Source organism: Geospiza fortis, unplaced genomic scaffold, assembly GCF_000277835.1.
Source record: "Geospiza fortis unplaced genomic scaffold, GeoFor_1.0 scaffold162, whole genome shotgun sequence".
NCBI lineage: Eukaryota > Metazoa > Chordata > Aves > Passeriformes > Thraupidae > Geospiza > Geospiza fortis.
This window is the reverse complement of record NW_005054316.1, coordinates 176,586-198,530: the sequence shown is the minus strand read 5'-3', so window position 1 is coordinate 198,530 and position 21,945 is coordinate 176,586. Positions and strand designations below refer to the sequence as shown.

At 39.2% G+C, this 21,945-nt stretch overlaps 1 protein-coding gene across 1 annotated transcript in view; it reads right to left on the bottom strand.

Moving 5' to 3' along the window:
- Nucleotides 1-502: 502 nt before the first annotated feature.
- Nucleotides 503-21,945, bottom strand: part of PPIL4 (peptidylprolyl isomerase like 4) — a 21,947-nt gene continuing 504 nt past the window's right edge. Inside the window, exons 2-13 of the mRNA XM_031056236.1 lie at nucleotides 21,505-21,572; nucleotides 21,355-21,419; nucleotides 19,442-19,559; nucleotides 17,699-17,841; nucleotides 17,258-17,354; nucleotides 15,725-15,841; nucleotides 14,700-14,824; nucleotides 12,512-12,578; nucleotides 11,568-11,679; nucleotides 9,969-10,065; nucleotides 9,201-9,339; nucleotides 503-4,082 (exon numbers count right to left, since the gene is read on the bottom strand). Of these exons, the coding sequence (XP_030912096.1) occupies nucleotides 3,861-4,082; nucleotides 9,201-9,339; nucleotides 9,969-10,065; nucleotides 11,568-11,679; nucleotides 12,512-12,578; nucleotides 14,700-14,824; nucleotides 15,725-15,841; nucleotides 17,258-17,354; nucleotides 17,699-17,841; nucleotides 19,442-19,559; nucleotides 21,355-21,419; nucleotides 21,505-21,572 (1,370 nt within the window). The 3' untranslated portion in view covers nucleotides 503-3,860. The remainder of the gene's footprint in view (nucleotides 4,083-9,200; nucleotides 9,340-9,968; nucleotides 10,066-11,567; nucleotides 11,680-12,511; nucleotides 12,579-14,699; nucleotides 14,825-15,724; nucleotides 15,842-17,257; nucleotides 17,355-17,698; nucleotides 17,842-19,441; nucleotides 19,560-21,354; nucleotides 21,420-21,504; nucleotides 21,573-21,945) is intronic.

Sequence of the window (21,945 nt, the reverse complement as noted above, 5' to 3'; positions counted from 1 at the left end):
ACTTGGAGATAGGTGTTCACCCAAAAGCTACATCACTAACTCAGCAGGTCCTACTAGAGTACCAGCTCAGTTCCTGACAGGCAATCCTGTATTCACACTGGCAGAAAGCCACTATCTTTAGAAGAGATATTTCTACATGCTTGCCAAAATGACCACCTTTTCTACTTCCCCAAAACTATGCCAGTGTAGCAAGCACTCCATCTGACCACAGAACAGAGAGAACAAAAAACAGGAAAACCAATTCCAATAATGCAAACAATGGTAACTTCTTGGAAAATTGCAACCCCATCCATAATGTCTGATGTAGCAGGATCCCTACTTGGCTGGCCTAAAATATCTATTTTTCCTCCTTTTATATAACAAGATACTGCTATGACTCAACTTGTTTTCCACTGGGTTTAAAATAAAAAAGTACCTTTTACAGAGTCAGAAAGTCCCAAACAAGTTTCAAGTTCAAAAGTTTACTGCCGTTCAGGTTAAGATTTCAGAAGGCTCTTGGAACTGTCTTTCAGCTTCAATGATTTATTGTAAGCTTGTAAAACCTAAACCAACACACAGTTTGCTGGTACCTTTTAACAGAGCTGCCACATTTAACCAAAGTGATAGTGGCTTGCTCACTGAGAAAAAGCACATTCCATCAGTGGCCAGACCAAGCATTTTACACAAAAACACCGCCCTGAAGCAAGTATTTACACAAATTTTACTGTAATTTAACATTTTTCAAATTGCTTGCACCTCCTCTGTGTGCAACAGGTGACTGATAGAAAAGGAGAGAGATTACCCATGCTCCAGGAAGCTTACAAGCAAAACTTGTAATCCTGTTGCCAACAAGTTTTACATGAAAATAAATCAGGCTACAGGAGAGTGAGATGGACAAAGATAACAGCAGCAACAGAATCAGAAATTGTTCTAAACTTCTTGGAAATTTTAAAATGCTTATCCAAATAACTAATAGATGAGGGGAGTGGGGGAGAATTAGGTTTGGTTTGCTTGTGTGGTTGTTAGGGTGGGGTGTGGTTTTGACAAGCGGAAGGGAGCAGGCAGAGCTTTATCTCCAGAGAATACAGGGGTACCATGACTGGGTTTGGGTAACTCCCATCCTGCAATGTCAACCACTTGGATACAACATTTATGCTACTTCCACTGACTTGCGTGATGCCCGTGGGATTAGAGAGAGATCTCTGGCGCAACCTACCCTCCTCCCACTTGCCTTTAGTGCTCTGCCACCAGATCCTATTCATAACATGGTTTTGGCCAAGTCCATTCCAAGTCTAGGACTCAAATTCAAGGGACCTACCAAGAATTAAGAAACTACAACATGTGACAGCAAAACTGTCACAAGCTTACTGAAATCCACAGAATAAAACAGTTTTAGAGTCTACATCACATTTTTAAGCTGTTGTAGGTAAAGGAATCCAATAGAAAACTCTGAGGAACTGTTTTTTAAGCCTTTAACCACTGAACAAAGAGCCCTAAAGCATGAGGTGTTCCCCTTCAAACAAGCATCAGCTAAGTCAAAGTGAAGAAGTTGATGCTTCTATTACACTTTCAATGCTATTTTCAACATTATAGAAGAAGGTGGGTTTTTGGTTCTGTTTTTCAACCACCACAAGCACCAAAGGTCAATAGCGAAACTGAGGCTGGAGAAAGCATTGACGAAAAGGGAATGACAGGGAAGTGTCACTTCTCATTAGATTAAAAAAATCAACTCCTCAGTTCCCAGGTTATAAAGTCCTGTCCACTCCAACACCTCTGGCTGGACAGGCACAGCAGGAAATGTTTTTCGTGCCATTCCCAGAAGAACCCATGTACACAACCATAATTTCCAATGATGGGAGGAGTAAATCCCATCTAACCCAAGTGCTTTGCTGTCCATGTGCCAGGTGAGCTGCAATCCCTCCAGTGTCAGCAGACTAGCCTAGAAATGCAGCCCTAGTATTATGTACTTGCCCCCAAATTGGGAGCATTTATACTGTCATTTAATCACCTATTAATATCACCTTATTTTTGAACATCCACATTTGAAAGCTTCCTCTTTAAAAATATAAACAGGTAATTTCACTAATCTGAAGATACTGTGCATTTTTAACAGAACCAAGGCACATTGAAAATTAGAAATTTGAAAGCTTTTGGATGTACTGATTTTTTTAACCCGTAGTTCTGAAGACTCTTTGGCCAACAATGAAAATGGACTATTTACTTCCATATAATACTGATTTAAACTTTCAGCTCTTAAGCATTTACCTGCTGCTAAGAAAAGCCATTTCTGCTGCAGAAAAGTGAGCACATTCACCTGAAATAAGGTGTTTGTTTCTAAACATTGGTAAGTTCTGTATGTCCCACAGGTGGTTGAGGGCTAGCTGAAGCCTAGAAATGGCTGCTAAAACTCTTTATGATGTTAAGCCACAACTCTCCAGTAAGAGGACCTGTGACGTTCAGCAAGAATCCAGCATTCTCCCCAACTGGAAGGTTTAGTTTGTTCCTATGACTGCCATTTCCTACAGAAAGCAAGAATGCAATCACCTCACTATCTCCACATCCTTGTCAAATCTGGCCAGTGCTTCTCCCAAGTTAAAAATGTTGTGTGGAGAAGGACAGCAGGACTGAGAACGGTATGACAGTGCAACCCTTGTTTCTTTAACAGAGCAGGCCAAGAGCAGGAGAACTTGAGACAACCTACTGCCTCCACAGCGCTACTCCAAAGGCACCATAGCCTGACCTAGTACAGTTCCTTGGAACCTTGTTATGCCCAGACAGAAGGCAGAAATTTTCTTGACAGGAATAGTGAGCAGTCCTCAGCCCCAGATTCCCCAGGAGACTTCCAGGAACAGGCTTCCCTTTGACTTCTCCTCTGGGACAGAGGGCTCTTGCTCAGACTCTGCAAGGATGGCACCAGCCCCTGTAGGGTCTCAGGAAGTTAGAAATGTTTTGCCAGGAGACAGCTGTGGAAGCCCTGGATTTCTAGATCTATGCTTTGAAGGACACAAAAGAGATCAAAAGGCAGCTTCTTAGCCAAGTACACACCCTATATTTGGTCAAGCCCACTTTAAGTCTAGGACTCAAGCTCAAGATTACAAAGAACTAAAGGAACTATAATGTGTGACATCAAAATAGGTCTCAAACTTACTCAAATCCATATAATAAAAAATTTAGAGTCTCCTTCACATTTTTAAGCTGTTGCAAGTAAAGGAATCCAATAGAAAGCTGAGGAGCTGGCTTCTAAGCCTTCAACTAAGGAACAAAGAGCCTCAAAGCACAAGGCATTCCCCTTCAAACAGGCCTCAGCTACGTAAAAGTGAAGAAGCTGATGCTTCTGCTACAGCATTTTCTGTGTTATTTTCAACATTACAGGAAGGTGGAGTTTTTTGGTTCTGTTTTCTAATTACCACAAGCACCAAAGATGTTGGACTCCAGCTTTGTTTTTAACAAAGAAAAGACAGGGCAGATGCTGTTGGAAACCACATTCCCGTATTAAATACCCTCAGTATCCCTGGTCAGCTTAGGTCTGGAGATTATAGTCATCCCGTCTGGCCTGCCTAGTCGGAATTTTCTGCCACGGGATAGTTTCAGCTGATTATGTTCCTCAAATATCTGCCTTCCCAGAGAATCAGTAAGAAGTTATCTTTCTTCACAGTCCACTGAAATACCCTATCCACGAACAGGAACAGAGCAGAGCAATTTGCAGTGATTCATCTGAATTTTAGAATTAGCAGATCATGTTCCAATGAACGTTATCAAGCTGTAAAATCTTACTGCACATTGCAGTCAGACACTACAGCAAGTAGTACAGAAAAAACACTAACACAAAAGAAAAAAGTTAAATTTATTCTTTTAGTTCCCCTCTGTATTTTCCTTTTCCTTCATCTGTACTTGGACCTCTCTTTGTCTTTTGATTTCTTAGGACTTCTGCTTCTGTCTGCTTTTTTATCCCAGTCTCTTACTCGGCTGTCTTCTCTGTATTTGTCTTTTTGCCTGCTGTAAGAGGAATCTCTCTCCTGAGAGCGGCTGCGGCTCCGGTGCCTGTCCTTCTTCTCACTCTTGGTCCTCTCCCTGCAGCGTTCTTCGTGCTTCCTCTCAGAGTCCTGCCAAGGGAATTGGACAGAAATGCAGTTACAAACAAGAGGGGAAAACACACAGAGGCACAAAGAGAACTAGAGAAAAGTTGAGCATGGCTGATTCCTTAGCTACAGCTGGTAGTACCTTAAAGAGATTCACATCCACGATGATTTGAAGAAGGTAACACAAAAGTACCCCCTGAAACCATCTGAAGAAGGTAAGTTTACAAGTAAGTTCCTGTCAGTGTTTATGGAAAAAAGCATGGCTGTCAGGCATGCTTCTGGTACTGCCTAAGGAGCTTTAGCAAAACTGGTTATATCAGGGATTCCATTCAGATGGATATTATCAAACTCTTCAAAAGCATCAAACATGTCTGTAAGCTGGATTTGGACTTCTGATTTTTTTACCTAAGCAATGCAAATATTTCCATTAAGTTTTGGTTCAAGCCCCACAGGCATTCCAATGCTATGCAGATGCATAATATATTTTAAGACCTACCTGTAATAATTCTTAATGGCTTCAGCAAGATTCTAGGCTTCAGCAAAATGAACAACCTGACAGTTTAATATCACTGTATGGGCTAACAGAGAGATACAATTTTATGGGATTTTAATAATATTACTGTTAAGCACAGACCAATATGAATTAAGAAGAATATCTGCATTAAATCACACAGTATTTCTTTCCTCATTTCAGATATTATTTTTCTAAGGATGTACCATGACAGCAGCCTTCACAACTGTACAGTTAAAACCTACACTCCATGTACCAACAAGCAAACTTCATTTATTTAAAAGAATGGTGAAAAAACTCTGCTTTAAACAGAGATTTTATGCAGACAGCCGGTGACTGGGGTGGCTCCCAGAGCAAACACCACCCTTAGAATGACATTGATAATGCTGAAAGTATTAGGGTTACAATAAACACAAACCCTCTGGATAAACAGAGACATGAATAATCACAGGTTTGATCTGTAACAAAAACATTCTGCTACTGCTGGGTACAGTAACCTAACTGGTGGCCAAATGCCTTTTCCACATCTTTACTGTCCAATTTTATTTCAGTACAGATTTTAAAATCTGGATCCACCAAAGAGTCTCACTGATGCTTCCAGCTACCTGTAAGAGCTTTGTCCACCCACTCTCAAAATGATGCGCAGCCATACTACTACTCCTGTACCCAAAAGCCTCACTCTCCATATGTTTGAAAAAGACAAGAGGTTTCAAGCCCCTCTGCGACAAGGCCTGAGTAAACATCAGACAATGGACATGCTAGTGGAGGGGTAGGCAGGAACAAGACATAAAATATTGGCCAGAAAATCAAATGGTGGGCTTGGTGTACAGCTGCCTTCTAACTGGTTTGTTGCTGGAGTTTCCTCCCAGCACATGGGAGAAACAGGAGAAAAGCAGGGCAGCACTCAGTGGAACAATCTACCAAGTAAACACTGGAGACAAGGCTATTGGCCAAGTGGGGGCAAGGAACAGGTTAGTGAACATTTCAAACTACAGGCAAATGGCCCACATTGAATGCCACAGAAAATGACAACTTGCTGAAAGGATTAGAAGTCTTACAACCATTGAGTTAAATGCCAACACAAAAGCATTTAAGGTACAGGTGCTCAGGACAAGTCTGAAAGTGACACAACAATATAGCTAATTAGCTAATATGATCACAATGTAAAGGAAAAAAAGTGCAATTTGAATTAACAGAATGAATTGCATCTTTATTTTTTGCTAGCATAAGTTACATTTCCCCTTTATAAGATTTTTCATTTTGAAGTCTTTGGTGTGGAAAAAGGTCAGTTTTTAAAACACACTAAATTACTAAAAATTTTGAAACCAAATTTTTATGCCCAGAAGTCAAAAGCACACTGTCTTGGAAGAGGAAGAAAAAGATTCATACTTAAAGACAGGCTCTCTCTTACTGCTGAAATTTGTATTCCTCAATGCAGGATCACAGCTCTCATCAGTCACTGAGTAAGTGATGATCACCCCAGTTCTTAATCCAGCGCTGTGCTGGAACACACATGAGGAAGGAAATAAGGAAAGAGGAAAAGATGCTCCTCTGGAAGGTCATGGCTGATTGTGCCAAAAGTAGTAACTGGCTAAACAGCAGTCCCAGGTGAAATAGCTAGAAATATCCTGGCCACAGAAGTAAAATGCATATGCCATCTCTTACATACATTAAACACAGTATTAAAGGCTAAAAGAAGAAAACAAATAGAGAGAGCCTTTTCTGGGGGGAGATTTTGATAAAATTTGACCCTGAATATAAAGGGAACAGTGTCCAGTAAGCAGTAAGAGCAGGAAATCAAAACCAGAAAAATCAGTACCTCTGCCAAAACCACGCACTACAGAAATCTGAAACTGGGAAGTCCCCATGTCTTGCAAAAATCTATTGGATAGGCCATGTTACCTCACAGACCCAGCTCTCTTAAAAAATAAAATCCAAGAGAAAACAGAGAAAACTGGAAGATGAACAAAGTCACAATACAGATCTCAGGCGGAAGCATGTCCTGTATTCAAAAAAACTCTACCAAATCCTAGTCACAAACCCACATGGCAGTCCACCCTCCTGCCCCAGACCCACATCCTGTTACTTACTAAAAGCAAGCCACAGCACCCTACCTCTTCTACCCACTGGAATGAAAGCAAAAAGCACAAGACTCAAAAATATATTCTTGAACATCAACACAGAGGCTGAAGATTCAGGAAACGGGTGACAGACTTAGAAAAGGATGAGTCAAAATATACTAAAGAACAAAGTAACACCAGTAAGAGAACAGAAAAACAACTCAACATCATGGAAACTACTGAGAAAATAACACCCCTTCAAGTCATAGCTAGAGCTGATAGCACAAACTGCAGCTCCAGTTGCCAGAACTTCCCATTATAAGCCCCATATCTCTTTTAAGTAAAATCTCTGCCACATTGTGGACTCATGGTGGAAGTTTCTGTATGAACCATGGCTACTGTGGTCTTTGGTTGATGAGTTGTGGAAGGGCTGCTGCTGTTTTATTTTAAAGTTCTTACCTCAAATACATTCAGTGATTTACAAAATAGGATAAAGGGAGAATGCTTTGTTTGCCTATACTAAAAATACTACCATTCACTAAAAAGTTTCCGTGCTCTTATGCTTTGTGTTGGACTCAATATTCCCCCTGAATATATTTCACCTCAGGAACATGCCTGCTTCCCCTTAGTTTCACATATTATGCCCAAAGTATGAATAGTAAAAAATAAAACAAAACTAAAATTTTGTATATGCTAAGCAGGATTTGTCACCTAAGCTAGCTGCAGATTTCACTAGGGAGGGCATGCCCAAAATAATGAGTCTGTGTGACACTGAGTACATACTGCTCAGTATATGCATACTGTACAGTACACACTAACAACGATATTCAAATCCAGAGAGAAAAATTCTTCCCAGAAATTAATTTTCACAGCTCCAAGAGGGAACTACAATGCCTGCAATCAGAGAATAGAAGTAAGCCTCCATTGTGATTTCGGGCATAAGAAAGCTAAACTACTTAGAGCAAAATGGGTAAAGGTGACTAAGAGAGAAGAACGCTGTGGGAAAGAAGATACCAGAACCCAGCAGCAGCAGATTAGAAGAACAAACCACATCACGAGCAGGTGACTAAATCACAAAAAGATACACATAAACACAGAGGAGATCACTTAGACAAGCATTAGAATACGTTCTATTCCAGAACTTGAAAACAGCACCAAGAATCCCTCTGTTCTCATTCATGTTTCTGTGCTATGAAGTCTCACAATCCGTTCACAATGATTAGAAGAGACGTTAAAAAACTACTGCTGCCAGCACTTGTGCCACCTACAGGGGCGAAGACTTGGAAATGATTTTAAAATGTTCTCTGCTGATAATGCATGACCAGTCAATACCATGGGTTTAACTCCTGAACCACCAGGAACAAAAACTGCCACCAAAAATACCTGTTTCAAGAAGTCTAAAGCAACAGTTTCAATCAGCCAAACAGACAGGAGAAAGTCTAAACCAACATTAGTCCACACCTCTTGTATGCACACACTGCAGTCAGGACTTCACTTACCTGAACAAGCCCCTCCCCTCCACTCAAAGGAACCTGGCTGAATTAGTGCAGTGACAAAAAAACTGGGTCCATGAATGAGCAATAGGGCCCACTGCTGGCACTGGAAGATTTTAATTGCTGATGTTCATGAGAAAAATAATTTTCAAGCATCTCAGCAAGAAGTGATGTATAAGAACAGAATCATGTATGCCTTGTGTACCCAAAACTTTCAGCAGTACTCAAAACTCAGGATGGGACAATAATCTTATTTGCTGTGGCTGGAACTTTTTCACTTTCTGCAAAGTTGCTAGAGTCAGCTTTGTTGTCACTCATAAAGCTTGCACTGTAAAAATACTGGGGTTTGGTGTTTTCTTTTCCAGTTTAGCTCAATTCTTCCTAACGCTCACTTCAGCAGTGGTTAACCCTTCACTTTCTCACTGCAGACTTTGTTTCCACAAAACACCATATCTTCAGTATCCCAAGCCCACAGAAATGTGGGAATGCTGTCCTGATAGGCTGCAGTGGAACTAATAAATGACAGAATTACTGTTTCCTGGTGCTGTGCTCCACAGCCCCAGCCTCACAGCACCACAGGCTTGCACATTGCAGATGCAAGCAAACCCACATGCAGATTTTACACAAACACTTCCAAAACAGTTAAAGACAAATACAAAAAGATAATGTTAAGAGATTGTGCTCCCAACTCCACATAGGAAAAACCTAACATATTATGGTCTGGCAAGAAAATGAGACATAGTCTACAGTTGTGAAATATGATTAACTACTACTTTATAACTAGGAATACATGAACAACAGGTTCAAAGTGCTGAAGATCCCCTACTTTACGAGAGGCTACATTGCCTCTTCAGGATGTTTTGGCAAAAAACCATCCAGACCTGCCAAGCTACAAAAGTCCATGAGGAAACCCTCTTTCATAATCAAATATTAACATCAGTCTTCTGTAAGTTTACAGCTGCCGTATGTTACACAGGACTTTGCACGCTGTGTCCTTATTCAATATCACACTTTCCTGGCTTCTTTTATGAGGAAAACAATGAACAGGTATAAAGTTAATGCATGAAGAGTTGAGTACCTTAGATTTTTTGGTCCTCTTGTCATCATCTTCATCTTCAGAGTGGTGGTGCTTTTTCTTTTTCTGTTTTTTAGCCAAGTGTGACTGACTTGTGTGAGACTCTTCTACATCTTCATCCAGCACAAGGTCATACTTGGCACTGATGGTGCTGGTTAAGGACAGATCTGTTTCCCAATATCAGTAAGGAGCAGAACACAACAGTGCGGGAAGCAAATCAATCCCTTTTTATCTGACAAGAATTTACCAAGGCTTAACACATATTTCAGTCAGAACACACTTGTACACACTGAAAAAAAAATCAGCTGTGCTAAAATGACTGAAGTCCTGTTAAACAATACAGCCAGGCTGCATTCTCCTTTCTTATCTACCTGTGGATATCTGAACAACTGATGGTGTTTTCTCTCATGCTTACCACAAGCAAAGTATATTCTTAGAGAATTATTTAATTACTAGAATGATCTCATATCAGATGCAGAAGGTCCTCTCTGAAACTACTTAGGAACTCTGTTATGGCATATGTCATTCCAGGGCTGTGGACTAGGAACATTATTTACCTGCACACAACATGGAAGTCAGCACATTTTGATTTGACTAAATTCATCAAAGTGAAAACCACAAAGTATTAAATTCCATCTCAAACACCAAACGGTAATATAAGCTAGAAGGCAAGCATCCATTTGGTAGGCTTTAAAAATAAGAAGGCTTTTTCCAGGCTATTTTCATAAATTCTACTTAATTCAAAAAGTACCTTTGAAAAGAAAAGGATACTCTTGCTTTGGTTTTACCTTTTCTTTCAGAGCAAATTTTGAAGGTTTGTCACGGTCCTTCTCATAGTCCTTGAAATCTTCCTTGGTATACCGCCCACCTGTCCACAAAAAAATACGTTCATTTCACTCTAACCACAGATACAACCAACATCCACAACTATCATTAAGTTCTGATGATGATTTAGGGGCTCTTTATAACCACAGAGAGCTCCAGAGCAGAATACAGTTCCAGAAACACTGACATCTGCATAACAGAGTAGAAGAGAGCCGGACAAGTTGGGATGTTCTGCCCTTCCCTTGCTTGCAGATTCCATTAAACAACACTCAGCTTCCTGCTCATTCATATATAGTGGAGACAACACATAAAGAGGATCACAAAGCAGGATTCAGCAACTGGCTTAGTCTCATTTCTATTACATGTCCTATATCACACTACTTAAAATTCTGCTACCATGAAAGCCCACAGACTGTTCTCATTATTAAATGATTTTTTGCTCTGGTCTGCACAGAGGGAAACCTCTAAGACAGCTACAGCTCAAGAATTAAAACGGAAGACTATGACAGAAAATGTTCACGTGCAGATTTAAAGAGGGACACGATGGACTTCAGCTTCCATTCACTGAAGCACCAACGCACCGATCAACGAACCACGGCAGCGTGCTGCCCTCTCACGGCCACGCTCAGAACTGCCACACTCGCTGGCCAGGCCAGAAAACACCCCCGAGGGTGGAAGGTGATTTTTTGGGTACCATGTAAGCACAAGACGACAATATAGTTAGCTTTCCAGTATTTTGGACAATTTAGACCTCAGGTAAAGTTTCCCACGCAGGCAGTCAATACAGGATGCACTACAATATCAGGTATAGACAGAATACTGAGTCATCTCAGCTCTGTGCAGGACAAGTTCCAGTATCTCAGCGTTCGTGGCCACAACCCTACCCGGAGAAACTGCACACCAACAACTGAGGGCTGACTGCGTTTTCAGAATACCACACACAAGAACGTCAACAATGCAATGCACAGACATCTCTCCAACTCCAGTGTTCTGCTCATGCCCCCAGTATTCAAATAACCACTGCATCCACCTTTTCCTCCCAAAACATCCTCAAACTCCTGAAACTGGGTTTTTGTAACATACAATCTGTCATGCAGTATGTTTGACCTACAGGAGGTGAAGAGCAGAAATCCCTGGCCTGAATACTGACTTTTTCTTGTATGCACCTGACTGGCATACGGTGAATAAAGAAACTAGAAAATAACAATGTATTGGCATACTATTTTGCTAGTAAGTAATATATACAAAAAAATCATGTTCAAAATTTGACAGGAAAAAAATGTTTAGAGGCAAAATTACATTGGCTAAAAAGGTAATCAGTGGCAATGCAATGTTCATGTAACAGTAGGAAGCTCTTCTACTTTTTCTTATGAAACAAATAAAGGGAAGAACTAACAACTGTGTTGGCTCTATTTATTACAGTACCAGGAACATTTTTATGCCTGAAGATGAGATGATTTAAACTCCTAACTCTTTATATAATGCTTAGTTTAGAAGCCATGGCTTGTTAAGTTATGAGGACCAAAGAACTGCAAATATACCTACCTTTTCCCTTCCATTTAATCTTTGCAACAGACTGGCTAAAATCCACATGTATCCGTCTGTCATCTATCAGCACATTGTCCATTTTGAAGTAGGCTTTCTCACAGTCTTCCTCCTGATATATACCAGGAAAATCCTGAGTCATGATTATTTCATAGGAATATTCACAGAAAAGCTCAAATACAAATTCAACTGCTTAGTGGCATACATTTCTTTCTGAAATTGCCTAAGCACCACAGTTCTTGAATTGTACCATTTCAAAAGAAATAGTTATGCTTTGTCTGAATATCAGCATTTCAATTCCCAATTCTTCAGCTCATTTCAGTATTTTAAAAAATTACCCATCCAGCTACATGTTTGGCACATGTAATACACTCAGGAAAAAAAAGGAAAATAGAATAACTGATAAAAGTTCCATTTTAACTACATAAGTAGTCTAAAGACAAGTGAGACCATTTTCCAGTATTGTCCTCACAGATGAGAGATACCAGCACACATAAAGCTATGCACCACCAAGAGAACTATTGCCATCCATCTCACAGTACAGCAAGCATAATTTACAAGCCCAGAAGAGAAAACTACTGTACACATGGATCCATCTTATTCCATACAACCTCCTTTCTTTATGCTGCATGCTCCTAGCATTCCTTTCTTCAGCTCTTCCAAGACTTAATGCACTGTGGGGGAAAAAAGGGTCTGATCCCCTCCCACTGGTTTCAAGACAGTCTAAGTACATTTTTGTACCGGCTGCTCAAACAGAGACAGACTGACATGCTTCCCTCATTCAGGACCTACAACTTCTATAACTGAGTTATAGTTTCTCTCAGTAAGAGAAAATATTTGCTATTCCACACTTGAAGATGCCAGTGTTTTTCCTAAATGGAAGTATACCAAAAAGGGGCTTTTACAAGCACGATCTACAAACACTTTATACCTAAAACCCATACCTTCTCAAACTCAATGAAAGCATAACAAAGAGATTCACCAGTCTTCCAGTCTCGGATCACTTCACAACTGAAAAAATGATAGGAAATTAAAATGTCAACACTGCTGGAACAAAAAAATGTAGAGTTGAAAGCACTGGTTAAAAGGGAGAGTAAGAATTAAAAAAATAACCCATAAAACCCCAACCCACAAAATCTAAACACCTCGAAGGTATTAAAACACTTGATTCTGAGACACCCTATTGCAAGAAAAAATGCATGAGACATTGCTTTGAGCAATTACACTGAACTCACATCTGGTTACCATCAAGCACAAAACTAGAGATGAATTTCTAATCAATGAAACAAATTACATTTTCCAACATTATTGTTTGGTTTTCATTTTTTTGTTCTTCACTAATGCAACAGCAGAAATTTCACATTCTGTTTTCTCTGCCATTTTAGGCAAAAGTTTAAACAAACATCCTCTGACAAACTTTCTCTTCTTAGCAAGCACCTCTTCAGCAGTCTAACTTTTTATCACACAGGTCCACTGGGCAAAAATAAGAAGCCTGAAAGTATTGAGTAAGCAGTGCAAAATGGGAACAATATAGTATTGTATCAGTATTGCACAGCTCTTGTACTGGATGTAAGAATTCTGACTACAGGATGCTGGAGGAGGGCACACAGGCAACAAGGGCAGGATATGTGGCATTAAGGTGAAAATAATGTGAGACATGTAAAGATAAAGTGACAAATCAGGATCTGCAACCAAAAGATGATCAAGGCTGAAAGAAAAAAGGATCTGTGGGGGGAAAAGAAAAAAAAGTAAACCATAAGGCTATTCAGACAAGCTACAGGAATCCTTTGCAGCAGAAGGCAGAATGATTTTGTGCAAGAACCCTCCTTCATGGGTTATTCAGGGAATCTATCTGAAAGTGGAAGGACTGCAGAAGAGCGACAACTCTGACAGAGGTACAAAAAATGCGAAATCCTTACAGCATAGAGAAATCATGCTGGAGTAGTATGAGTGGCACACAATGCCAATTTCCCCCTCCCTCCCCCCACCACAGACAGTGTATTTTAGGATCTGGAAGCCTGCAGCCCTGTGCGCCAGTACTGCACAAACTGCTAGAAACTCTAAGCAGAACAAAGTTAGCATCTGTCTGAATACACAGGGCCTACTCCAGACCACCTGAATAAACTTAAATGAAATGCTCTAACAGAGTCAATATGCTCATGTGTGGTGATGATGATGATGATCTGTCCATGAAGTCTTTGAAATCCCTCTGCAAATTCTAATAAACTCCTGCACCGAAGGCTTTTGGGGAAAGTAAGCAAAAAGGGCATAAGGAATATCTTTGCATTGATAAACATGCAACAAGATAAGCATGGGTTGAACCTTAACTGTATATTGTAAAAAAAACCCTAAAAAACCCCAATGAAAAAAACAACTTTAGCATTCAGTAGAAAAAGAGTTAAGAGTAAAACAGAGAACAAAACCGTTCCACTATAAATCTGTAATTTCCTCAAAACTGCATGCAGTTTGGGTTCTGTCACCTTGAGATGAAAGCAAAAGAACAAGAAAAGGACAAGAAAAGTGAAAGAAGGTAATGAAGTCTCTACTATGAAGAAGCATGAATATGTAAATTAGTGCTCTTGGCAAGGAAAAAAAATAACTTTGGGGTGTAGGATAGAGGAGTGTAGGAAAGTAGATTTCATTGCTCATCCTGTCTTTTGATAGCAGTACTAGGAGGAATCAGCTGAAACTACTAGAAGCCAAGGTCAAAACTGAGGAGGGCAACAGGAATGAGGAACACCTTACAAGAAGTTTATCAGACGCCACAGATGTCTGGTGCTTTATCCCAAACCACACATACTCCCACAGGAAAGAACAACCCAGAGACTCTATCCAGTTCATTGAGCATCTGACATAAAAACTGCTGAAGGGAGTGAGAGCATGGGGGCAAAGAGGAGTGCCACGTGCCTTCTTGGTTCCTACACTTCCTTAGGCTTTCCTTAAAACTACCCCTGGGGACAGGATACTTGTCTAGCTAGATCTGCCTTTGTATCCCCTCTGTCGTGGTCTCTATCCAAATAGAGCATAAATCTCCTGAGACACCAGACTACTCCTTTACAGCCAAACCTAAACAGACTGGGAGGAATCAAGTTCAGTTTCAACAAAGACAGTTTTCTCTTTTATCATAATTACCTTTTAATGGGACCAAATCGTGAAAATATTATCTCCAGGTCTTCATCTTTGGTCACAGGATTCAGTTTACAAACAAACAGCACATTTTCTGGTGGCTTGATGTCTGCATCTGGCAAGTCTCCCACCTGGGACATAGAGAAAGAAGACATTCATCACTTTGGCCTAAAGCTCTCTGTAGGTAGCACAGCACACTGGGAACACATTTTTTATGTGATCTCACATTCCTATCACAAAATCAAAACTTTATTAAATATTTTTGCTACTCAGTGTCACAAAAAATGTTTTCTATAGCACCTAGAATTTATTATTTATTTGCAATTCCACTACTGGACTTCATGAAAGTTCACGAATACGTTCTACTTTGCTTTTTGTGTTCTTAGCATAAAAAACAGACAGCTCTAAAAGGTGGAAGCGCACCCTTTTTGTCCCTCCAAATCTTCTGCAACATTGTGGCCAGATCTGGCTTGATCTTGGAATAAGTCTCTGCTGCAAACTATTCACCATACATTTGAATTTGGTAGTTGTTAGGAAGTTAGATGGATTTACTCATATTTCAATGGTGTTTATTTTTTATTTACTTTTTTTTTTCTTTAAAAAAAGGATTTCAAAGCCTGTTTACGATTTTTGTTACTATGGAGTTCACCACTATATGCACTAGGAGGAGTTTGTCAAAATAAGCTCAGCTCTCTCCCACACATGCTAAAACTTTTCCAGGACTGCAGGTTTTCCAGCAGCATACTATGTCTGTTACATTTTTTAATTGGATGAATTTCTAGCAAGTTTTTAGAAAGCCTCCACTGGCCCACTCTGACAATGAAGTATCACTGGTTTTATCAGAAAACCACAACATGAGTGCTCATGCTCAATCCTTTCATTGCACAATAGATATTTAACAGCAGATTCTGAAACATGACATCATCATCAGATAGGTAATTTCAAGATAAACAGTACACATCCTCCTAGACTTAATAACATGCACACACACAGGAATAAGATCTAAAAGGTAAATACAGAAAGATGTTCACCATTTCCAAAAGAATTGCACGAGTTTTTGCTTCTTTTTCTGCCTGAACTTCCTCTATTTCATCTGCAGTCCGTCCTTTCATGTCATCAATTTCTTCATCTGCTCCTATTCTGCCACTCTGAAAAATGAAGGAGAAGGCTATTTATTAACAAGCCATGGCCAAAAACTCTTTCACACTTTCCAACTATTAATTGGACAACCTCTTCCCTCACCCCTCCAGACACGAAAAATGCTTAAGCACTGTATGTCTGCAGAACTGGGCTTTCATTCTGTCCTTCCCACTTAGATTAGAACAGCAGATAGAAAAAGATGTTATCTTTGTATTTCAGGCACTGTGAACTATTTCTGAACTTCTGTGACTAGTCTGAATCATATTCAGTGAGGTATTCTAAATTCTTTTTATATACCCACCCATTCAACATTTCACCACAAGTGTCAACTCATCCAGGTAACTCCTGCCACAAATGAAGGTAAGGAACACTGCAAATATCTCTTGTGTCTAGCAAGACATTAAATAGAGCATAGTACAATGATAATTTTGTTTTTATACATCTATACCTAGGCAGGACTTGAAGTTTATTTTTTCTCCTCACCAGCATCTCTAGAATGCTGCCTTTCTTATAGACATTTCTATGCTAAAAGGGGAGGATATGCCTATCCTCAGACAGGCTAGGAGGAAAAAAACTCAGTACAAGTCTTCACATCTCTATGCTGCTGCCAGTGAGCTACTAAATACCTTATTCATATCATATCTGAAGGTACCTCAGAGATCAATCACTGTGCACAAATACTATGAAACACCAATTTTGATCTTGTAACTGTATCTATTAAGCTTAAAAAGAAACAATATTTTCTCTAGTTAATTCATTACTAGAAACAACTGTTTCCATACATGGGAATAATCTCACATATAATTTCTGTAACTGCATACCATGAGTAAATTATTAATAACTGCAATTATTTTCTATAAAATTCCTTCTGTTTGAACAAATTGTCCACAGTAGTATGTGTGCCTGCACACCTAACTCTAAGAATGACCAAGATTACTTCCACTGAAACACAACCTATTCACATTTAAAAGGAAAACAACAGTAACCATTTTAATATTAATAAATGTTAGTTATATTTTGTCTTCTGCCAGAGTATATAGAAAACCAGTAATACACTTATCTACACTGTAAATAAAAATCTAAAATACAGATTTCAAACACAACTCCACTGGAGAGAGGTGCACTCCAGGGGAGAGCACCCAAGTCATGCTTTTATCCTTCCCTTGAAAGGTTAAGGAGCTGTATTTGATTAAACACAGCAGTAGCCCCAATTAACCGACAAGCATTTGACATATCAGAATTCAAGCTGGCACAGTAGAAGAACACCTCCTGCATGAAAAAATGTGTAGCTCTTTTAGGAGACAGATTTGAGACACAAAATCTTGAAGACTGATTTCTTATTTTGGCCAAATCTGTGCTGGACACTAATTGAGATAAACTTTTAAAATTATTTCCTCCAACTTTTCCCTGTCGCGAACACTCACATCGAGCTGCTCCTTTGTAGGCTCTGGTGAGCGATCAGGAACACACAGCCCAGGTGGGTCATCAAAGGGATCATCTAAAATTACTGTATGATTTATCCTTAGAGAAAACAAAATCAAGATCAGCACTGGTAAAACTTGGTTTACCCAACTAACAGCAAACCAGCCCCACTAAATCTCAGTTGCATCCCAAACAGCCAAATGTCCTGTGTGCTTGTAAATTCTAGCACTGATGCTTTTGGAAGGGCAACATGGCTACATATTTTTGTACATACTTGTCTATTTAGTACTTGTTGATTTTGCCACTAATACTGGGGAAAAAAAAAAGGATTTAAGATGGCACGTACAGGTCACTTGACATCATTATATTTATCTAGTTTCCAAAAAGAAGTAAATTCATTCAATAATGTATTCCTCAAAACGTAAAGTTAAAAGCAGTCACACCTGATATCTTGATATGGGATAAAATCCTTATCTACAAAGGCTTCATTAATTGACTTCAATACATCCCTGCCTTCTGTCACTTCTCCAAATACTGTATGCACACCATCAAGGTAATCCAGGTTTTCCCCTGTGGTAATGAGGAACTACAAAAGAAGATACAAAACTAGAAACAGTAAATAGAAAAATTCAGGTCATACTTTTTTTTTAAATCTTAACACACTCTCACTGAATTCAGTGGGGGAAAAAAACCTCTTCCCATTTTTTGTAGAAGATTGCTCTGAGAACACGGTGAGCCAATGTACAGCTCACAGCCACTGCCTGAGGAAATCTCCCTCGGCAGGAGCCTGTGGGTGCAGCTCACAGAACCCTTCTGTGAATTGGTAATCAGGCACAAGGGATTGGAAGAGCAGAGATATCTCTGCTGGGGAGGGCTGGTGAGCAAGACCAGTGAGCAAAAGCTGTGACTGGCATCGCAGCTGATGAAGGGAGAGGACAAAGAGCAAGGCTACCCCTTGTGAGCTGAGCTCAAATCACCTGTTTACCAAACAGCATTTGCCAGGTGCTTTTTCATAAATTTGGCAAAAACTCCCTAGCACTATCTTTACCTACTATCTTTACCTATTCTATCCAGACTTTTTTCCTTTCTTCCCACAAATCCCTGTCTCCTGAAAAACAGGATGCAGTAGCATTGAGAGAAGAACTAGCACACACTGACTTAGATCAGCTTGAACTGGCACTGGGAAATATCACAAATCAGATCTTTCACCTTAAGACAAAACTGAACTGATGAAAATTGACACCAGCTGAGAATTTAGTGAAAAATCCTAGAGGGCACTTGGTAATGGAGGAGGAAGGAAGAGGTAGATATGCACAAATAACGGGACACAACTGCTGCACCCACACCTTACAGTCTGGTAACATCCCACTCCTCATTCCCTCTACAACACAGTTAAGGCTGGTTAGTAGTTGGTATAGGTTACACTAAACTACACTATACTTGTAAGGCAAGTCCATGCAGCTCCTTTCTGGAATTCCTCTTTCCCAAGGAAGAAGCTGCAATAATGTTCCTGGGATTAGCATTCACTCCCATGTGCCTGCATATACACTAGCAGGCTGCATCTTAAATATAAATACTATTGTCATCTCTTTTTCCTAAATACCCCAACCATGCCATTTTATATATACAATGCAGGGAAGCACCATAATTACCTGTATATATTACAAGCTCTAGCTTGAATAAAACCCTACCTTTTTTTAAAATTGTTCTTTGATTATTAAAAATCCCTCTTTTAAAAATTAAAATATATGGATATTAAAAGTGAGGCATTTTAATTCCTAGAAGTGACAATGCACCTAAAATAATAATAATTCAGAAATAAGAGTGTTCTATGAGCTTCAAAAACAAAAAAAAATTAAAAAAATAAGTAACAAGAATTACCTACAGCAAAATCTTTGTGCACATGAACAGCAAACAGAACAAGACCACTTTCAAAAACTGTTTTTATACCAGCACTGGGGTAAAACTGTAAACTTACATTATTAATGCACTTTCAAGTAACCATACAGGAGAAACTGTGATATGATTTCAATTTCCAAACTAACACAAAGTCATAACCATAAAATATCAACACTATTTCTAAACTCAGTTTCCTTAATTTTCACTTCCATTTAACTACAGAAATTTTTTTCCTGACCATTTAATACATTAGCAAAATCACATCAAAGTATTGACATAGTGCTGACCTGTGATCCATGCTGATCACTGCCATTGTTCACCATTGACACAGTTCCCTTCTTCTTGTGTTTGATTCTTGGCACCTTTTCTGCCTCAAAAAATCTGGCTTGATCACCATACAGTTGACTAAAAAAACATATATAACAAATATGTTACCAAAAAAAGGAATTTTTAAAAGTGAGCTAATCAAACATTTTAAAACTGTAAGCAACATCTCAAAAATGTTTACATTTCACGTTTACATTTGGCCTTCAAATAAATCTCTATTTTATGAACATATTTATGCACCTGTACACTTCCACAGTTTATATTACAAGGAACAACAAATTCTTCTCTGGACGTTTCACAGAGGCTTTTTAGGGGGTGGGAAGGGTATACTTATATATTTTTAAGTATAGTATGTAGCATTTTTCTGAGGCATGAAGGAACTATACATTTTAAGTAGCTTCGGCAAAAATGCACTTATGTACATGAAAAATTCATCTCCCAAGAAAAACAGAAAAGCAATACATCTATGTGCAAAATCAGTTCATCATACAGACAGGATTACATACAGTAATATGTATGTAATCCTTTGGGATACAAAGGATATAGCAAATTGCTGCATTCTTTTTAATTTTTTTATGTCTAACCCTGCTATCATTTATTTTGTCTCACTCCATAAACTGACAGCTGCATGACCAATAACCATATTTGCCCAAATGTAAGGATAGTGCTGTGTTTAAACTCATTCTGCTAAGTAGGTGCTAGCCTCTATGAAGAGAGGATTCAAATTAAACTTTGCCTGCAAGAACAGAAACTCCAGCTCCATGGACTGGAGTTTTGTACCTGCTGTAAACAGGTACAAAAGATGAACTGACCTTCTCCATGCTATTGCCAGACAGGATCTGACACTCTCTCATCACACTGTACTTCCCAATTTGCCATACCAGTAAGTCTTAGAAGACTTGTATCATATCAAAATAAACTTAATTTACTTGTGTGCAGAGACAGGCAAGCCTGGCGAGTTTACCTACCTAGACTTGCATCTGCTTAGCACAGGTACACTGCTTCCAGGACCACTGGAGTGGTGATTAATGGATCCACGAGCTCCACGTTTTGTGTTTAAGAGGCTCTGACAGACTGACTTATAAAAGCAAACACTAGTCTAGAAACACTGTCTCTGTTCCAGCTAAACTCTTTTATTGCTGTATATTGTGTTACCCAGCAATTCCCTGGTAATTAGTTCTCTCTGTAACTTCAATTCTACTTTTAATGATTATTTCAAACGAATCATATAGAACACACGCACTTTAACTCCATCTTAGCTGTTTGAATGATTTCCTCAACTCTTGTCTACATGACCACTGAAAACTTCTTGAACAAATAAGAAAAGTGATTTCCTTATAAACATCCAATGTGACTAAACAAACTCAAGTAAAGAGATCACTTTCTTATACACAGAGGAAATCAAGCACAGCCTCTATGCTCCACTCATGCTCAATTTAGTACATTTTGTTATAATAATAAATGTATTCACAATGCTAATTGATTCTGTCTTCTACAGAGCATTTAGTCATGGTTAATTTTCTAACCAAACATAGTTATTTGCCAGCTTTTAAACAAACAGAAATGTATGTACAATCTGTTACCTGTAACTTCACTTCTAAGCTCAGAGACAGAACAATGTCCAGGAAAAAAACAGTGAATGGCCAAAGGCAGCATAGAAATTTAAAAGGTATCTAAGTATGAAAACCAAAGAAGCTTATGCATTAACATTTTTATTTCTCACCAGTAATTCTGCCCCAAGAAAGCTGAAGACAATCTAACCGGAACTCCTACTCCCTTACACAAATTCTCTGTCGAGATATATATATATATACACACACACATATCTATAGACACACACATCTATGTATCATTTCTATGCATAAACACTTACCAAAATATGGATTCCCCTCCACGACCAGTTCCCATGGGGTCACCAGTTTGTATAATAAAATCCCTCTGTCACAAAGAAGAATATATAAGATACTGCTTTCATGTTTGTGAATTTAAACCAAGCAAAAAACAAGGAATTGAGAATACTCACCTGTACATTATAAATAAGACAATAATTGTAGTATTTGACTTTGCAGAGCTTCAGGAAATTCAGACAAGCTGCAAGAAATCATAGCAACATTTACAAAGGAAACTCCAGATACAATAAGAATGGATGTAACAGAGCCCTAGTTTAACTTGCTGAAAAGAGTTTTTGGAGCAGACCGTATCGAGACTTATCAGGGTACAGCCTATAAACACTGAGAGAAATGCTCGAAAGTGGCGTAACGTTTCCTCCCTTCCTACAAACCATCTCCAGCGATTCAAACAACCCTAAACACGGTTATACAGAAACATACTTCCCCCCCTCCCCCGTTTCTTTTCAAACACTTGAGAAAGAAGCTCACGGCAGCCCTTCGATTTAGCAGATATTACAGATATTACATTTGCGGCCGTGATCGCTGACTGCAGCCCCGGCCTCTGTGCCGAGCGA